Source organism: Glycine soja, chromosome 7 (genome assembly GCF_004193775.1).
Source record: "Glycine soja cultivar W05 chromosome 7, ASM419377v2, whole genome shotgun sequence".
NCBI lineage: Eukaryota > Viridiplantae > Streptophyta > Magnoliopsida > Fabales > Fabaceae > Glycine > Glycine soja.
Genome location: NC_041008.1, coordinates 37,771,541 through 37,787,016, shown reverse-complemented (window position 1 = coordinate 37,787,016; position 15,476 = coordinate 37,771,541). Strand labels below are relative to the sequence as shown.

The 15,476-nt window shown below is 28.7% G+C and overlaps 1 protein-coding gene across 2 annotated transcripts; it reads right to left on the bottom strand.

Annotated features, from left to right (window-relative positions):
- Window positions 1-6,286: 6,286 nt before the first annotated feature.
- On the bottom strand, window positions 6,287-10,346 carry LOC114419466 (transcription factor bHLH112-like). 2 transcript variants are annotated; one of them, XM_028385139.1, is made up of 8 exons: window positions 9,969-10,346; window positions 9,638-9,878; window positions 8,673-9,303; window positions 8,248-8,358; window positions 8,049-8,114; window positions 7,832-7,897; window positions 7,628-7,678; window positions 6,287-6,930 (listed from the first exon to the last, which is right to left on the bottom strand). In XM_028385139.1, the coding sequence occupies exons 1-8, from the start codon at window positions 10,039-10,041 to the stop codon at window positions 6,772-6,774; spliced, it is 1,398 nt and encodes a 465-aa protein (XP_028240940.1). In that variant the 5' UTR covers window positions 10,042-10,346; the 3' UTR covers window positions 6,287-6,771. The 2 variants fall into 2 exon arrangements, with proteins under 2 accessions (XP_028240940.1, XP_028240939.1); XM_028385138.1 differs by having other exon boundaries at window positions 9,638-10,345.
- Between the last annotated feature and the right edge of the window lie 5,130 nt (window positions 10,347-15,476).

The following is a 15,476-nucleotide window of genomic DNA, read 5'->3' as shown; positions in this document are numbered from 1 at the left end:
CTGTGCCAATACCTCATGGCCTTTGTTCTTTTCTATCCATATTATTACCATCTAAATTTTCAAAGAGATGCCATTTTAACTTGTACGAGATAATAAGTTTAAACATCATTGGCTCTATTTTACATACAAAAAAGAGAGTGTCGCTTTATACCAAGTCAAACCACGCTATAAGGAGTACCATTTACTACTAATAACACTTATAATGCAAATGAGCTATTAATGAAAGTTATAAGAATTGAAATCCAAAACCTTTTAGTTGAGGCTGTTGGACTCACTACTAAGTTGATGTTTTTTTTTTTTTAAACTACTAAGTAGAAGTTGGTTGCATAGAAATGTGCCGGTTATATAATTTTTTTGATAATTCGATAAAATTTAAGTGGATATTTAGAGGTGTCACTTTGGTTCTAGGCTCTACGGCTAGCTCACTTGGCTCTCCATAATGGCCCTACTGGACTTTAGCACACCTAATGAAGGCTCCTACAACGCTACAAGACCTTAATCCACACAATTTCACTTAATATGGGGTCAGGCTCGAGCTAGTCCACAAATTATATTATTTTAAAAATGATTTTGTTTTACATATATTTTTAATTCGACCAACCTTAACCAAAGTAATTTTTGACCCACCTCTAATGAGTTTTTTTTTTTATTTTGATTAAGTACTATTTTTTATCCATCTTGGTCAAAGTTATTTTAGGTTGAACTTGACCATGACATTTTTGGTCAATCATCGTTGGGATAACTTTCAGTCGACTTTGGTTGTGGTTGCTTTCAGCCAATCTCAACCTGGATAATTTTTTGCCTATCCTGATTAGGATTACTTTTGGTTGACCTCGACATTTTTTATTTGCTTTCGTCAGTGCAATTTTCAGTCAATCTTAACAAGGGCAACTTTTAGTTGACCTTGATTAGAGTTACTTTTGACCGACCTCAATCAAAGCTATGTGGACTTTTTAATGACATTTTTCCACTTGTTCGCGTTGGTTAGTGACGAGTTAGGTCTGGTTGAGCCATTTTGATGTCTTTATGGGTCTCATCCTATAATGATTTTTTTTATGCTTATCATTTATATTGAATAATGTATTGGATGCATGTTAGGCACTACAAGGGCAATTGGCTCCACAACATATTATTTTGTATATATACATATTTGATAAAAAAAAAAATCCCTTGCAAAAAATAGATATTGTCCCATAAACAATTTTTTTGGATGAATGTAGAAAGTTATAACTAAGAGATATAAGAAAAAAAATTGATACTATTTTATCTTTCTAATTATGGTTTTACTCCTATAATACTAAACATATACCGCCAGTGACACACACAAGTTGATTCAATTGTAGTTTATAAAAGATTAAGATTATATAAGTAATTCATATTTTTGTCATAAAATTATATATTTTTGTAAAAATTATAATATTTTTGTTCTGAAAAAATATAACATTATTTTTCTGCTCCCACTAAACAATTTTTTTTTATCCATCACAACTATGTGGTTTACATGTACGTGGCACCCATGATCTGTCCTTTGGTTAACTCTTGGGCACTCCATGAGTGAGAAAGTCCAATAGATATAAAGTCCTTGTTATTGTAAAGCATTTTGTGGGCTTGCAATTACTGAAGTTTTACAAAGCAGTATTTGTTAGGCTGTTGCTTTCTACACCTCAAACATGGCTTCCTGCACCTCACCGAATTTTATTTTTTTTACCTTCCACCAATCCGGAATGTAAAAGGTGTAACCAATTTGAAATATAAAATTACATCCCGTAAGCCAAAAATAGTTCCGGAAGAAATTTTTTGGTGCAGGAAAGAACAAGTTATTTGTTAATAGGTGAGTATATGTTCTTCTGGAACAACTAGTAAATGGTTATCCATTTGGGCTCTTCTCGCCCACCTTAAAGGAACAAAGCAGGCAATGTTGGTGGGTATTTCTTGAGAAGATTGTTATGACAACCACCTCCCCCGGCCCCAAAGCAAATGTTTCCTTTTCTTTTATTTTTTCTAAACGAAAATGAACTATTTTTGGTTATAAAACGAGAATGAACTTTCTTAAGGTTGATTTGAATGAAATTTATATATAGGGTCAAAAGGTGTTAACAAAATCGCTATTTTTTTTAATCTTTTAAGTGTTCCTCTTGTGTAATGCTCCAATTCATGTCGTTTAAATTTTTTATTTTTGTAGAAATTTAAAATTTTCAACTGCATTAATTAACAAAGGTCAGGACAATGTTAACTTACTCACCCAACTGCTTATTTAGGACCAGTTTATTTAAATTTATTTGTTAAAATAAACATTTATTTTAATAAAATAAATAATTTTCTATTTTTTAATATATTTGTCTAAACTGCTTTTGTTTTAAAAAACTAATTTTTTTTATTAATTTTAAGAAGCAAATCTTATCTACTTCTTAAAATTCATTTGTATAAAAAACACTTATTTTAATTTTTTTTAAAAGTTTAAATAAACTCACTCTTAATCATAACTAGATGCTTTGTGTGTAAACTTTTTTTAACAGTAAACTTTGAACACATGCTGAACATCAGGGTAAGTCAAACCGAAGTAATTTGAAGCCTCCAATTCTCTTATGTGTTACACAGTGAAGTTCAAACTTTCTTTAGTGATATCAACCCTAACCCTATGTAACTTTTTTTCTTTCTTAAGGTAACCTCCTTAAAAGATAATCTTACTTGAGACTTAGTCGATTATTAAATCTGGTCATCCCTTTTAGTAAAAATTTTAATTTTGTTGCTATCCAATATGTTACTTCAATTTAGAGTATAGACAAACTAGCTCAACATTAGTGCTCTCTTTCGTTTCAGCGACAAGTTTGGGATGGAATCACATCAATATACTGCGTTTATTCTTCCTATTATTGTAACTTTGGAATAACCAATGTCAACTAGCATTATTATGCTAAGTCAGTATCTGTACGTCTTTCGCCCTTAAAATAGTAAAATCCTTTTTGTCTCCTTTACAAATGTAAACATCTCATCAACTAGCAACTTGACAGCACTGAAAGGTATATTTGTTACGTACCCAAAAAAAAGTACATATGTGTGAATGGAAGAGAACGAAAGAGAAGGGACACTTCATAGTTCCTTACTTCCTTTAAGTCTTTGGGAGGTTTTAAACCTCAAAACTTAAAAAGAATAAAAATAGTATTACTTAGCCATCATTATTTGTCATTCAATCTTTTTTTTTTTTAATAAATTCTTGCATTTTTTGTCATTTCCTAGCTTTCCTAACATTCAAATATTAATATTACTAAAATGGAGGGTTGCCACCCAAATCACGAAAAGTATAATGTTGCTAGAGATATAAAGTTTAGTTGGGAAAGAGTGAAGGGAGAACGGAAGGAAGAAAAATCGCTTAAAGAAAAATATAATGTTGCTACATCAACGTTCTTCCAAAGCCCAGAGGAGGAGGTAGTTTGGTGCTTAAAGAGCTTGCAAGATCAGATTCAAAGTACCAACAAAGAAGGAATAACCTTCTTTTTTTCTTTGGTGAAAAGAAAGAACCCTTTTCAGGTGGGAAGAAAAACTTGTACTAGAAGATAGATATAGATTGTCATTGATTAGCCAAAACAAGAAAAAGAGAAAGTTTTGTATCAAAGAAAGATGAGCGAGGCACAATGATGCGTCGTGCCTTTTCCTTCCACAACTTTATTAAATTCCTTTTATGTGTCTTCTTTATTTTATATTTAGTAATCAACCATAAGTTTATGAAGAAACTAAGATTATACGCCAGATTGAGAGAATGGTAATGAGCCCGATATGCATGGGTGAAGATTATTGGGTGTAATATCTATCGTAAGATCAATTAAAAAGGACATAATTAAACAGAAGTGAAAATATGGGTGCCAATTGATACATACCTATCGATTAGATTTAGATGTTACGTACGTATATGAGCAGGGAGACAGTATATAACTAGTCACGTTTTTATTTTTGTTTGTGTGTGGATAATAGTATTTATTGGGTGGGTTAGCATGCAACACTTTTTTATTAGGTTTGGTTTTTTGCTGTTATGGGTAATAGGGATAGTTTAGCTTTTCTACGAAACTAATCTGGCTTAGTTGTGTAAAGGGTTGCATTGGGCTCCCCTTATGTATACCCTTATTCTCTTATCCAATGAACTTTCTTTTGTTGATGAATTTTTTTTACTTAAGTGGTGCTTTTTAGAGTTTAGTCATTTCTCACGAATGAATTCTTCAACTTCAAGCTTATTTCCGCTTAGTTAATTGATCATGAGTTCGAACCAGTATCTACGAAACAGTACGAAATACATGTGGCTAGCTTTGTTTTATTGGTTAAAGATTAAATGAAAGGAAAAGAAAAACTGAAAAATAGAATTGACGAGAATCATGGACTGTCGTTGATTTTCATTTCCGTATTTTTCATGTGATAAATCCTTCAGATTTTTTTAGGAACAACATCTGGTTGAGAATTGGACTTGGAGATAAATTTGATTGATAGAATTTATAAGATTCAAGACTCAAATTTAAAACTATTAATTAATTTGAAACAAATCTTGTATCAGTTGATACATGTATTTGGTCGCGTCACTGTTATATAACAAGTCACACGGAAGAGAATAATATGCGTATACGTGTAGAAAAAGTGCTCACATGATTGGGTTTATTTATTTTAATTTTTATTTTACGTTGTTGATTTTATCTAGATTTTAAATAAATTAGGTTTTTAATTTTTTTTTTTATGTCTTTTAGAAGAACCTAGATATATCTACCATAGACATTTTAAAGCAAAAGAAAAACATAAAGACATATCTGCTCGTATATATTAAATTTAAGTCTTAGATTTTATTCTCGTGAAATTACATCATAGTTTTATTCTTATGGTTCTCGTATTATGACACATGTCTTGATATCTCTTATTAAATCAAATCAGATAATATTTATTTTTACTAATTAATTATTCAATTAATTAAATGAGATTCTCAATGTTCTTAATTTTCAATGAATATTTAAATTTCTTCAGTTAACGTATTAATTATAACAAGATATTTGTGAATAATCATTAAATTAAAATATAATTATATCACTTTTTGAGATTTTTTTTGTAGAAATTTGAGATTTTTATAATTAAAATTGTGATTATATATTTATATTTTTATTTGTATTAAAATAATTTTTCACCAGTTAGTTTAAATCTTACCCTTTGTTCTTACGAAAAATCAAACAAACTTTGCTATTATTGAAAAAATCTAAAAGGTTAAAGGTAAGGTTATCAAGAAGGGCCAGATTGGTCCAATTGCATTGAACAATTACAGTTCAATACAGTTGAGATAAAATTGAATTAGATTAATTTAATTATAAATTGGCAATTTTTTTAATCTACTCGATACGTAGTAGGTAAAAAATTTCATCCACTAACTAACTTTTGTTTCCTTTTTATTTTTGAAAAAAAAAATTGAGATGGTTTTATCATAAATCCGAAATGAAAGTTTGACAATTTTAAAGTTGACAACTTTGTGGCTGATAGTCACTTGATCTTGAGTAGTCTAGCTTTGAGAGTGATTTGTCTAGCTTCCAATTAATATCCTAAAGAGAAAAAAGCCATTTTATAATATTGTTACAGGTAAATGGCTGTTTTTGTCTCTAAAAATATAAAGCGATGACGGTTTAATTTTTGAAAGTAAAAAAATTAATTTAATTTCTGAATATATAAAAAATATGACAATTATCATCTTCTGCTGTATAACTTATTTAATGTTAACTAAGTCCTTGAACTTTAAACCTTAATATCATTTAGTTTTTGAAATTTACATCTTAAGGATAAAATAATTCACGAAAACTCAACAGTAAGACAATGTAATTAAATTGCTTTACACTTTTAAAAACAAAAACAAACATGTACCCTTATATTATTTTTATGTTAAACATTTGTTATGAAACGTATATGCTTGTAATTTTGAGACACTATAAATTATATTTAAGACTATGACGGATTAATTACATTTGTTAAAATAATTACAAATAAGCATTAAGGATGCTAAGGCATACTATTTTCTGGGTATATACATGTTATTGAAACTTCTACCACTAAACCGACCCTAATAGTTATCCTAATACCAAGCAAAGTAGGAAAAAGAAGTAAAATGAAAGTACAAATTACATCAAATAAAAAAATATATAGTACAACTTATAATCCTCTTTTATTTTTTTTCCATAAATTAAACAAATTGATGCCAGGCATACAGTGACATATAATATTAAAATATACTACTATCATAATTAACAAATTCATTGTCAGGAACAAATTAAAAGACATTAAAATTAGCCCCATATCAGCTAATTAATTCAGCCAAATATTCTCTACCAGAACCAGCATCAAATCATCTATAATCTAATGTCAAATGTCGGTGAGTTCAGTATTCGTTTTCCTACTCTCACCAACCACAAAATAACTAGCATTTTGGGGTTATATATATTAATCTTGTAGCACCCATGTTAATAAACTATAGATAAGTTGTATATTTTTCTCTTCCAGTGGTCACTAATCATTTGCAAGCGCATATCATTCTGCTTCGTGGCTGGCCCAGCATTTCTCTGTCCATCTTTGAAGGGTCACTTCGTTTGTTTCTTTTCTCACTTTTCCTTCTTTTTCATCCTTTGTTTTCTTCAGCTTTTTTCTCATCATCAAACTGTGGCTTCACATTTGCTTCACCATCCTTTTACACATGCAATAGTTAATAATACGTCATCAATTTTTCTCCACTGGTTGAGTCTCTTTGGCTTTATTAGCCCTTCTCTACCTTAAGAGTGCGCCTCTGAATGTAGGCGTCCACAATTGATCAGCACTAGTGGCTCCTGTTGCCACTGGAAATGTGCTTGAAATCGGTACCAGACACAGCCCTTTGCTTTTTAAATCTTGTTGTGGTCCTTCTGAGTCTTTCAGATCATCACAGCCCTTTGAACAAAGTTGTATAAATATTTCAGAACTATTCAACCTTAATAGAAATCACCACAAAAAGAAATTTATAATCTATGTACTAAAAATAAAGAAAATATTAGTCATTACTCACTAGTATTATCTATGCTAGTATCCTTTTACCTGATAAAAAATAAACTAGGCGTTATAAATTTAAAGTAGCACCTTATATGAAATGTGTCATCCAATCTCAGTTATATCAAATATGCTAGAGCCATTTGGATAGAAAAAAGTAAGGCAAAAAGAAAAATCTCATTAAAATTAACTAGTTAGATTTTTTTAACGAAGATTAATCATAACAAAACTAATATATATTTCACATCAATAATATATGACAAACAAAAAATTGTGCCGCCATTCAATCATAATCATATATGATAGTTTCATTAATTTTTATAATAATAAATTCATTCTAAAGGTCATTTCTAATTGATTTATAATTTAACTACACTGATAATAAATAACAATTAAAATCATATATATAATATTCTATGCATCATATTCTTACTCTAGTTTGATAGCCTAGACTAATAATTTAATTATTATTAAAGAAAAATTATATCAATGAAAGCAATACTAATGATTAATATTTTTTTACTATTAATATATGATTTCTTTTGTTAATTAATTCCTTATGTAAAGAATACTATAGCTAGATATAAGCATTTTGGAGTACCTGCTGCTGTTGAGTGGGAGCTCCATTTTTCATATATGAAGTACTCAAAACCTGTAATAATTCAAGATGTCAAGATAAAATTTTAAACACAACATAAGAAATCCTTATAATAATTAAAACTCTTTCTTTTTTAAGATTTATATACGGTACGATATCAATAATTAGGGTTTTATTCAAAACAATGTTGGATCAATGGAAACATACATTGACTTGATCATGAAGGAACTTAATGTACTCGATGGCTTCGTGAAGAACGGATGCTGTGTCGGTCTGTTAAGATCAACAAGAATAAAAAAGAAATCTCAGTGAGTTTTTACTTTTTTACCTTGTCTAAGAAAGTAAAGGTTTCAATTCTATAATAGTCTAAGTTGCTGTGTAAATAAAAAAGAAAAGTGAAAGAGACACATGCGAAAAATTTCACCTTTCCGAAAGGTGAAACCAATTGCTGAAGAGCAGTGACCCGGTCCCCTAGCTTCTCTTTCCGAACCTGTCCATACATGTCAAGTTGATTAAAATCTAAAGTGTAATTATTATAAAGGTTGAACAATATTGTTGCATACTGAAAAAGGTTGAAATGAAAGTAAAAAAAAATAAAAAATGCACGTATACCAGTACAATACCTTGAAAGTTGGTAATGGAGATGGAGTTTCAATTCTTGGCCTCTTTAATGCTGGTTCACAAACATTTTTCTTAGCCATTGATGCCGACTCTAGAATTTCTTCACTATTGAGCTTCACATTATATACTATCAATTAGTCCTCCATAGGAAAAAAGAAAAAAAAAACTAATAACAAAACTAATATTTGTTGATAAAAAAGAAAAAAAAATCATAAGGGAGATATAAAATGAGTTGAATAATTAAGACAGAATGGAGGAGGATATTCCATCATCAATCTCTATTAATAAAATTAACATTATAATAAATTAACATTTTTGATAAAGAAAATAAGAAAAAAACCCTACGTAGACATGAATATATATATATATATATATATATATATATATATAACTTGAAATAATTAAACCCAAATAATTAAACACGTACCCTGTTTAATAGAGTAATTGGGAAATTGGGTTTCTCTTCATCATCAAAGGTTGGCCTTTGATATTGTGATTGTGTTGAAGCAAAGGTACCTACTCTTATGTCGTGAAGTGCCTCGGCGGAAGCATTCCAGAAAGGAGTGTTGTTTGAAAAGTGAAGTCCAATATTAGGGTGTTGCTGCTTTGCAATTGTTGTGGTTGTGGGCTTAAAAAAAGTGGAAGCTTTAGACCATGTTGGCAGTTCAGTGCATGGTGTCCCATAACATGCTTTTGATGAATAGGACATCGGACGGTTGGTGAAAAGTGAGTGTTGTGGATGAGGATTATAATTAGGGTCATATAAACTTTGCAACGTTGAAGGGTTACCATATGATGAGGCTGATCCATTGGGGAATCCACGGTTTGATGATAACCCAGCGGTGGTTAAAGAACTTAGACTATGGTCATCTAATGAAAATTCTTGTTGGTTCAATAATAATGGCTTGAAATTATTATCATCAATTTGTTGTTTGCCACCGTCAGAGGAGAAGCTCTTTGGGATCCAATCCCTATGGATTTGTGAATTAGAAGAATCTATTCCCGTTTCTTCCTGAATCAAGGAGTGGAAATTGCTCTCTGCCCTTCCATTACATCGACTATAGGATAAAAAAAAAGAGACAAAATATATGGTCATGGATTGGAGAATCCAATAGGCAAAGAAACAGTTAAAGAGCTATAGTATACGCCATACATGCTTTCATAATAAGATCCAGTTCCCCTGGCCTTTTTCAAATGAAATCAATGAGAAAAAGTTAAGAAAAAAAAAACCTTTCAACCCTAGTGGAATTGCTGGACCATATGCTATAACCCTTCCACTCACACATAATATCACATGTAATTTAATTTAAATTGAAATTGAAATGTCTCTCACAAGAAAATGTTAGCAACAAACACATAGTAAAGTATATATATATATTTGTGATGCCTTACAATAATAGAGGCTGATTCCAATTCTCTGATGATGATGTGAGGCCAAAACCCATCATCTGCAAGGTGGAATCGGTCAACATGCCACCACTTCCACTAGCTGCTGATTCACTCTTATGTGGCTTGTGTGCATCAACAAAACCCAGGTAAGTAGTGTCAGAAACCAAACTGTTATTAGTCTCTTCAGCACAACACTTTGTTGCCTTCAAATCCATGTCACTAGTTCCCCTAGTGCTATAGTTTCCTGCATCATAATTATTAGCTGCCACGGAACAAGGAGAAGAAGATATAGATGATGATGATGATGATGAACTTAGAGGGAACAACACAGTACTTCTTGTTGAATCAATAGTGGTACTACTCCACCAGTTTTCACCACAAATCCTAGCTTGAAACTCCTCAGCCATGAGACAACCCTTTTATTTATTCTTCTAAAATATTGGTGATTTATTTTTGTGTATATCTTTGAGCTTTGTTGCTAGCTTCTTCAGGTACGTGCTTTATAGAAAAAAATGGTATCACACAAAAATATAGGTTTATTTGCAAAACCAAAGGGTTTTATACATGAAACTGTTAGAAGGGTACGGACAGTGGAGATTACCGGAATCCGGTTGACATTACAACGGGATGATTGGACGAATGAGAGAGAGAATTTTGAATCATATTCTAATTCTTCTTTTTCTTAAAAAAATAAAGTAATATATATACATGGCTGTAAATTTATTTCTTTGATAATTGGTTTTGTTTACTTTTTGTATTTTTTTATAAGCAATATATTATATTGCCAAACTCATGAGCATAATATATACCAAGCTAGAGATCGAGTTGTTTTCTTTTAATTTGTATTGGATTTACGTGTCTTTGAAAATGTGTTCCTTATGTATGAAGGGATGTGGGTATAATTAATGATATTCGTGTTGTGAAGATTTGATCTGCAGTCCAGCCATGTCATGATTTGTATAGGGTCGAAACCCTGTATTAAAATACATATTTTTTTGCACCTAATCAATTTTTTTAGAGCAGTAACTCTTTTTTACATTATCTTTAAGAAAAGTTCTTAAAATATTGAGTATTCCCTCATATAAATTCTAAATGAAAAATAAATTTATTAAAAATAGCTAAAAATGATTTATTTTCATTTTCCTCTTTATTGGTGACATTTAATTAATTTCGTCATGGAGTCAATTTAACACACTTTTCAATAAAATAAATGCTCTATTGCTTTATTTAAAACTATCAATTTTATGTTAAATGTTGCATATTTAATAATAAATTTGTACTTTATAAAAATTATATATTTTAATGATTTGATTTGTGATTTTATTAATTGTTTAATGATTTGGTAAACTAATTACTAATATATTATTATCTTTAAAAAATGCCGAAAAAAGAATCCCCTATACACTTACCTTTAAAGTACCCCGTTTCTTTCCCCCACAAATTGCTGACATTATGGACAATTATTATAATCCAAAAATCTGTACCCTTAGATAAAATTGAGGACCATTTTCATGGTAATATAAGGTTCTCATTGCAGACGACGTAATAGCAGTACTACTAGTACAACTAGCTGGGCCAATAACCTAGTTGGTAATGTACTAAAGGTTTCAAGTTTTCCAAATACGAATTAGTTGGCCAAAGCACTGTGGGGACGCTCTTAAACGTCACGTGAGTTAGTGAAACTAAAACCAAACTGAGAAAATTTAACAAAAATACTACTTAACCCCACACAACTACGACATTACCAGGAAACGAACTCAAGTGTCAACGACCTTAGTTTTGTTTTTTTGAGATCACATAATTTTTTTTTTGTGAATATAATCTTCGTTCGAATACAATAAGATCATCTTATGGATGATATTTTTTTTAAAAAAAGCATTTAATAAACATATAATATCATAACAATTGATCAACAAACATGGAGGTCAACAACCTTAATTGCTGAATTGTAGCTCTTTCTTTATATGAATAAAACTATTTTTCTTGGGTTGTCAAGAGTAGGAATGTAATTATCAAAACTCAGGAGTCAAGATGAGTAATATTAATGACAATTTTTTTTAAAGAATTCATTTGAAATTGTTAAACAATAAAAATTATTGAATAAATCAAAGTAAAAAGATAAAAGAAAAATTATAATTAATTAACAGCTAGCAATTGACTGTAATGAAAGTGGACTATATTACCGGCCCCAATATATTTCAGAAGTACCTATTCACCCATTAGGAAATGAACGTTTGAATTAATTTATACATTTAAATTAAATAACTTTCTATTTATGCTTTTTATCAATAATTTTTTAAAAATAATACTTCTTTGATTTTTATTCATATTTCTCCTACTTGTTCTAATTAGTTTATTTTTTACTCAATATTTTCATCGAAGCTTCTCAAAATGTTCTTTTTTTTTTTACTTAAAAAATGTTCTTATATTATCATACCAAATTATGCAATTTTCTGTCACTTATTATTGAATTATAGATAACTTTGATTATCTCCGTGCATAATTTGGTCAAACTAACCTTTTAAAAATCTTAATTACTTTTTATCAAAAGAAGAAAAACGTGATCTCAACGTTCATGCATCCTACATCCTAAGATTATTACAAAGTTTAGTTTCGTATATTAATACAACTTTCTTTCATGCATCTACTTGAAGGCTTAAGGTCCTAGAAGACAAAATCTCAGATTCCCGCCTTTTTTAATTTATTGCAAATGAGTGGATTAATGGAGTGGATGCGATAAAGTTTAAGGTAAAAATTGTGTTAAATATGTTTTTAGTTTTTAAGCTGAGTCACTTTTGTTTTTATTTCTAAAATTTAAATTAATTTTTTGGTTCTTTAATTTTAAAAAATAATTTTTTATATCAGAAAAAAATGGTAAATCATAAAAATACTCTTTTTAATCTCTCTCCGTAAAAAATCTCTCACATCAATTTGGGATGACTAGAATATTTTTTTACAGAGACCAAAACTATGAAAAAGTAAATTTAAATTTATGGGACAAAAATCATAAGTGATATGACTCAAATTTAACGGATTAAAAAATATTTTTAAGTCTATAAAGTTATTTTTAGCAATTTTTCTCTCATTGGGTAAATTCTCAATCTAAATTTTTTATCGGTAGAAATCAAAAACATGTATAAAAAATAGGCATACGACTCTCTAAATTAGGGATTTTTGGATTAGATAATGGGAAGGTTAGGATTTTGTGAAAAATAGAGACAAGGCTAAACATTGTATTAATTCTGGCCACATTTCAAGTACCTGTGAATAGTAGTTTGATTGATGAGTTTAAGTTATATAAAAGTTCAAGAAAGAGGAATTATCTTGTTCTCTTCTTTTGAATAATTATCTAATCTCTGATAAGCAACTAAAAAAATTAATATTATTTTTAAAAAAAATAGTTATTCGTTAGATTTACTTTTTATGATATTTTATTGCTTTTTTTTTATTCAAACATAAGTTGATTTCTATAGTTTCTATATATGTAAATTTAATGCGATAAATTTCAAGTCTCTCAAATTAGTTTCAGTAGGGTTTAAAATCGTGCCTCACGATTAAAAATAATCATTGTTTTAGAATTATTTTAAAAACATAAAAGACTATATAAAACTTTTTAAAACATAGAAAACCAAACTAAATATAATCTAAAGTATAAATAACTAAAAGTGTGTTTTTTTATACCTTTTATTATAGGCCAATTTTTATGACTAGATTTGACCTAAAAACTTTCTTACATGATCTAGTTTAGTAGGGTCTACAAATAGACTAATAATCTTATAGGTCTAAGGAGATCAATAATTAACCTAAATAGACCTTTAAAATTTATTAGTAATAATTATACATTTAATATTATTATTAAGTGTATAATATAACACTTTCTTGATCTCTAATTATAAGACATAACTGACTAATTTATATTTATTAAAAAAATTAGTTAATTTAATTATTATTAGCATTAAATTTATTTATAATTATGATATTTTTTCAAATTTATCATTAATTTTATTAAAAATTTATTCATCTTCTCTAATTTTCACATAAGAGAGAGAAACAATCTAAGGCATTTTAATTAAAAAATAATTAATGTATAAGAGAGATAAAATAAAATCTTTTAATAAGAGACAAAACTATTTATTGATTATATCTTAATTATGAACAGAAGTATAATATAATATAACATAGTAAGTCATCCTATTAACTAAATCATTAAGTTTTTTAAATCCTAAAATTTAAAATGTGTACTTAAACATGTTTTTTTAATAAACAGGTCAAATCTAGGCCTTAATTACATATACCAAGCCGGAGTACACCCTTTACAAACCATTAGATTTATTTTCACCGTTAATAACCCTACGCCTCTTAGGTCAAAGCCAGACTATTTGTTCTAATTGTATCATTCCCTTCTCTTCTAAACTCCTGTTAATTAATAGACTAGAGGTCAGCCATTAAAAAAAAAAAAACTGGAGGTCAGCCGTTAACTCACAAATTATTAGCGAATGGAGGTATTATTAATTTTGGATGGTTTAAGTAACTTACCCTAGATGAGAATACAGATCTCTTAAAAAAAAAAGATAAGAATCCAGACAAACATAGGATAAATACTAAAGGAAATACAAATATAACACTTTTGAGTTAAGTGCCTTCAACGCAATCATAGAAGCGAACTAGTTGTCGAATATATATGCTTAAAAGTCAAAACATTTTAAGATAAATTATTGTCATATATATGAATGTCAAATATCAAATATTTTGCTGCTTCATTCCAATTGCTCCACCATAGAAGGTTGAACTGCTCCTTCCTATAAATTTATAATAATCAGGCTGACATTTTAACGTTTAGAAAAAGAAAGAAAGCATGATAATCATTGTGTATAAAACTAAAAAATATGCATAGTATAAAATTGACAGAGAATTTTGAGTTGAAAGGAAGAAAGGGACTAGCATAAATAATCAATCTGATATATTATAAATGCTAATTGCTTCAACATGTTGCGGCAATAGATAAACTGTTTTGACGTTAATAAAACAAGGTTTGGTGTGTTTCCTTTGTTTACCATTGCTTCTTCTTTCTTAATTATTATCTTAATGTCCCCTGTAGTATAGATAATCAAGTTCAGTTCAACTACATACTTGTTGTATAATAACAGGTTTGAGAAAAAGTTGTGTTAGTTCCAAAATTCTCAATTTTAAATGTTAAACACCGTTACTTTTTGCTTTGTTCCTTCCGACTGAATTATCACTGACGTATTTGTATAATCAAGTTCTATTTGTTCTTTCACAACCATTATTTTCACTCTTATTAGCATTATCATTACTGTAATATTTATCATCATTATTATTATCATTATCTCGATTATTATTGTTATCCCTATCCATTTATCATGATTATTATTATTAATATTATTATGTCATTGTCTTTAATTAGGTGTTATTGCTATTATTATGCTTGTTATTACTGTTATTATTTCATTAGTCTAAAAGCATCTCCAACCAACAAATTCATCAGAATTAATTCTCATACTTTTTTTAATAATACTCTACATTTTCTTATAATGTTACATTACATTTCTTATTTTAAATAATCCAATTAAATTTCTACTCTAAGCAAGAAATTCATTAAAGTTTTTCAAATGAACCTTATAATATATTAAATGATATTATGTCTCTTCATTTGTTTAATAAAGGATCTTGCTAACTAATATCATTAGGACATTAGTTAAGAAACTAAAAGAAAAAAATATTTATTATAAAAATCATAGGAAAAACATAAAAAATATTATGAACAACACAATTTTATGTATCTTTCTGCATCTAATAAAAAATTTATTTTTTAAGATTCTTA

Excerpts from the sequence above, each read along its gene's own strand:
- LOC114419466 (XM_028385138.1), bottom strand. The coding sequence starts at position 10,041 with ATGGCTGAGGAGTTTCAAGCTAGGATTTGTGGTGAAAACTGGTGGAGT. Across the intron at positions 8,359-8,672 it reads CAATTACTCTATTAAACAGG|CTCAATAGTGAAGAAATTCT; the intron begins GTACGTGTTTAA and ends TATAATGTGAAG. Across the intron at positions 8,115-8,247 it reads CTCCATTACCAACTTTCAAG|GTTCGGAAAGAGAAGCTAGG; the intron begins GTATTGTACTGG and ends ATGTATGGACAG.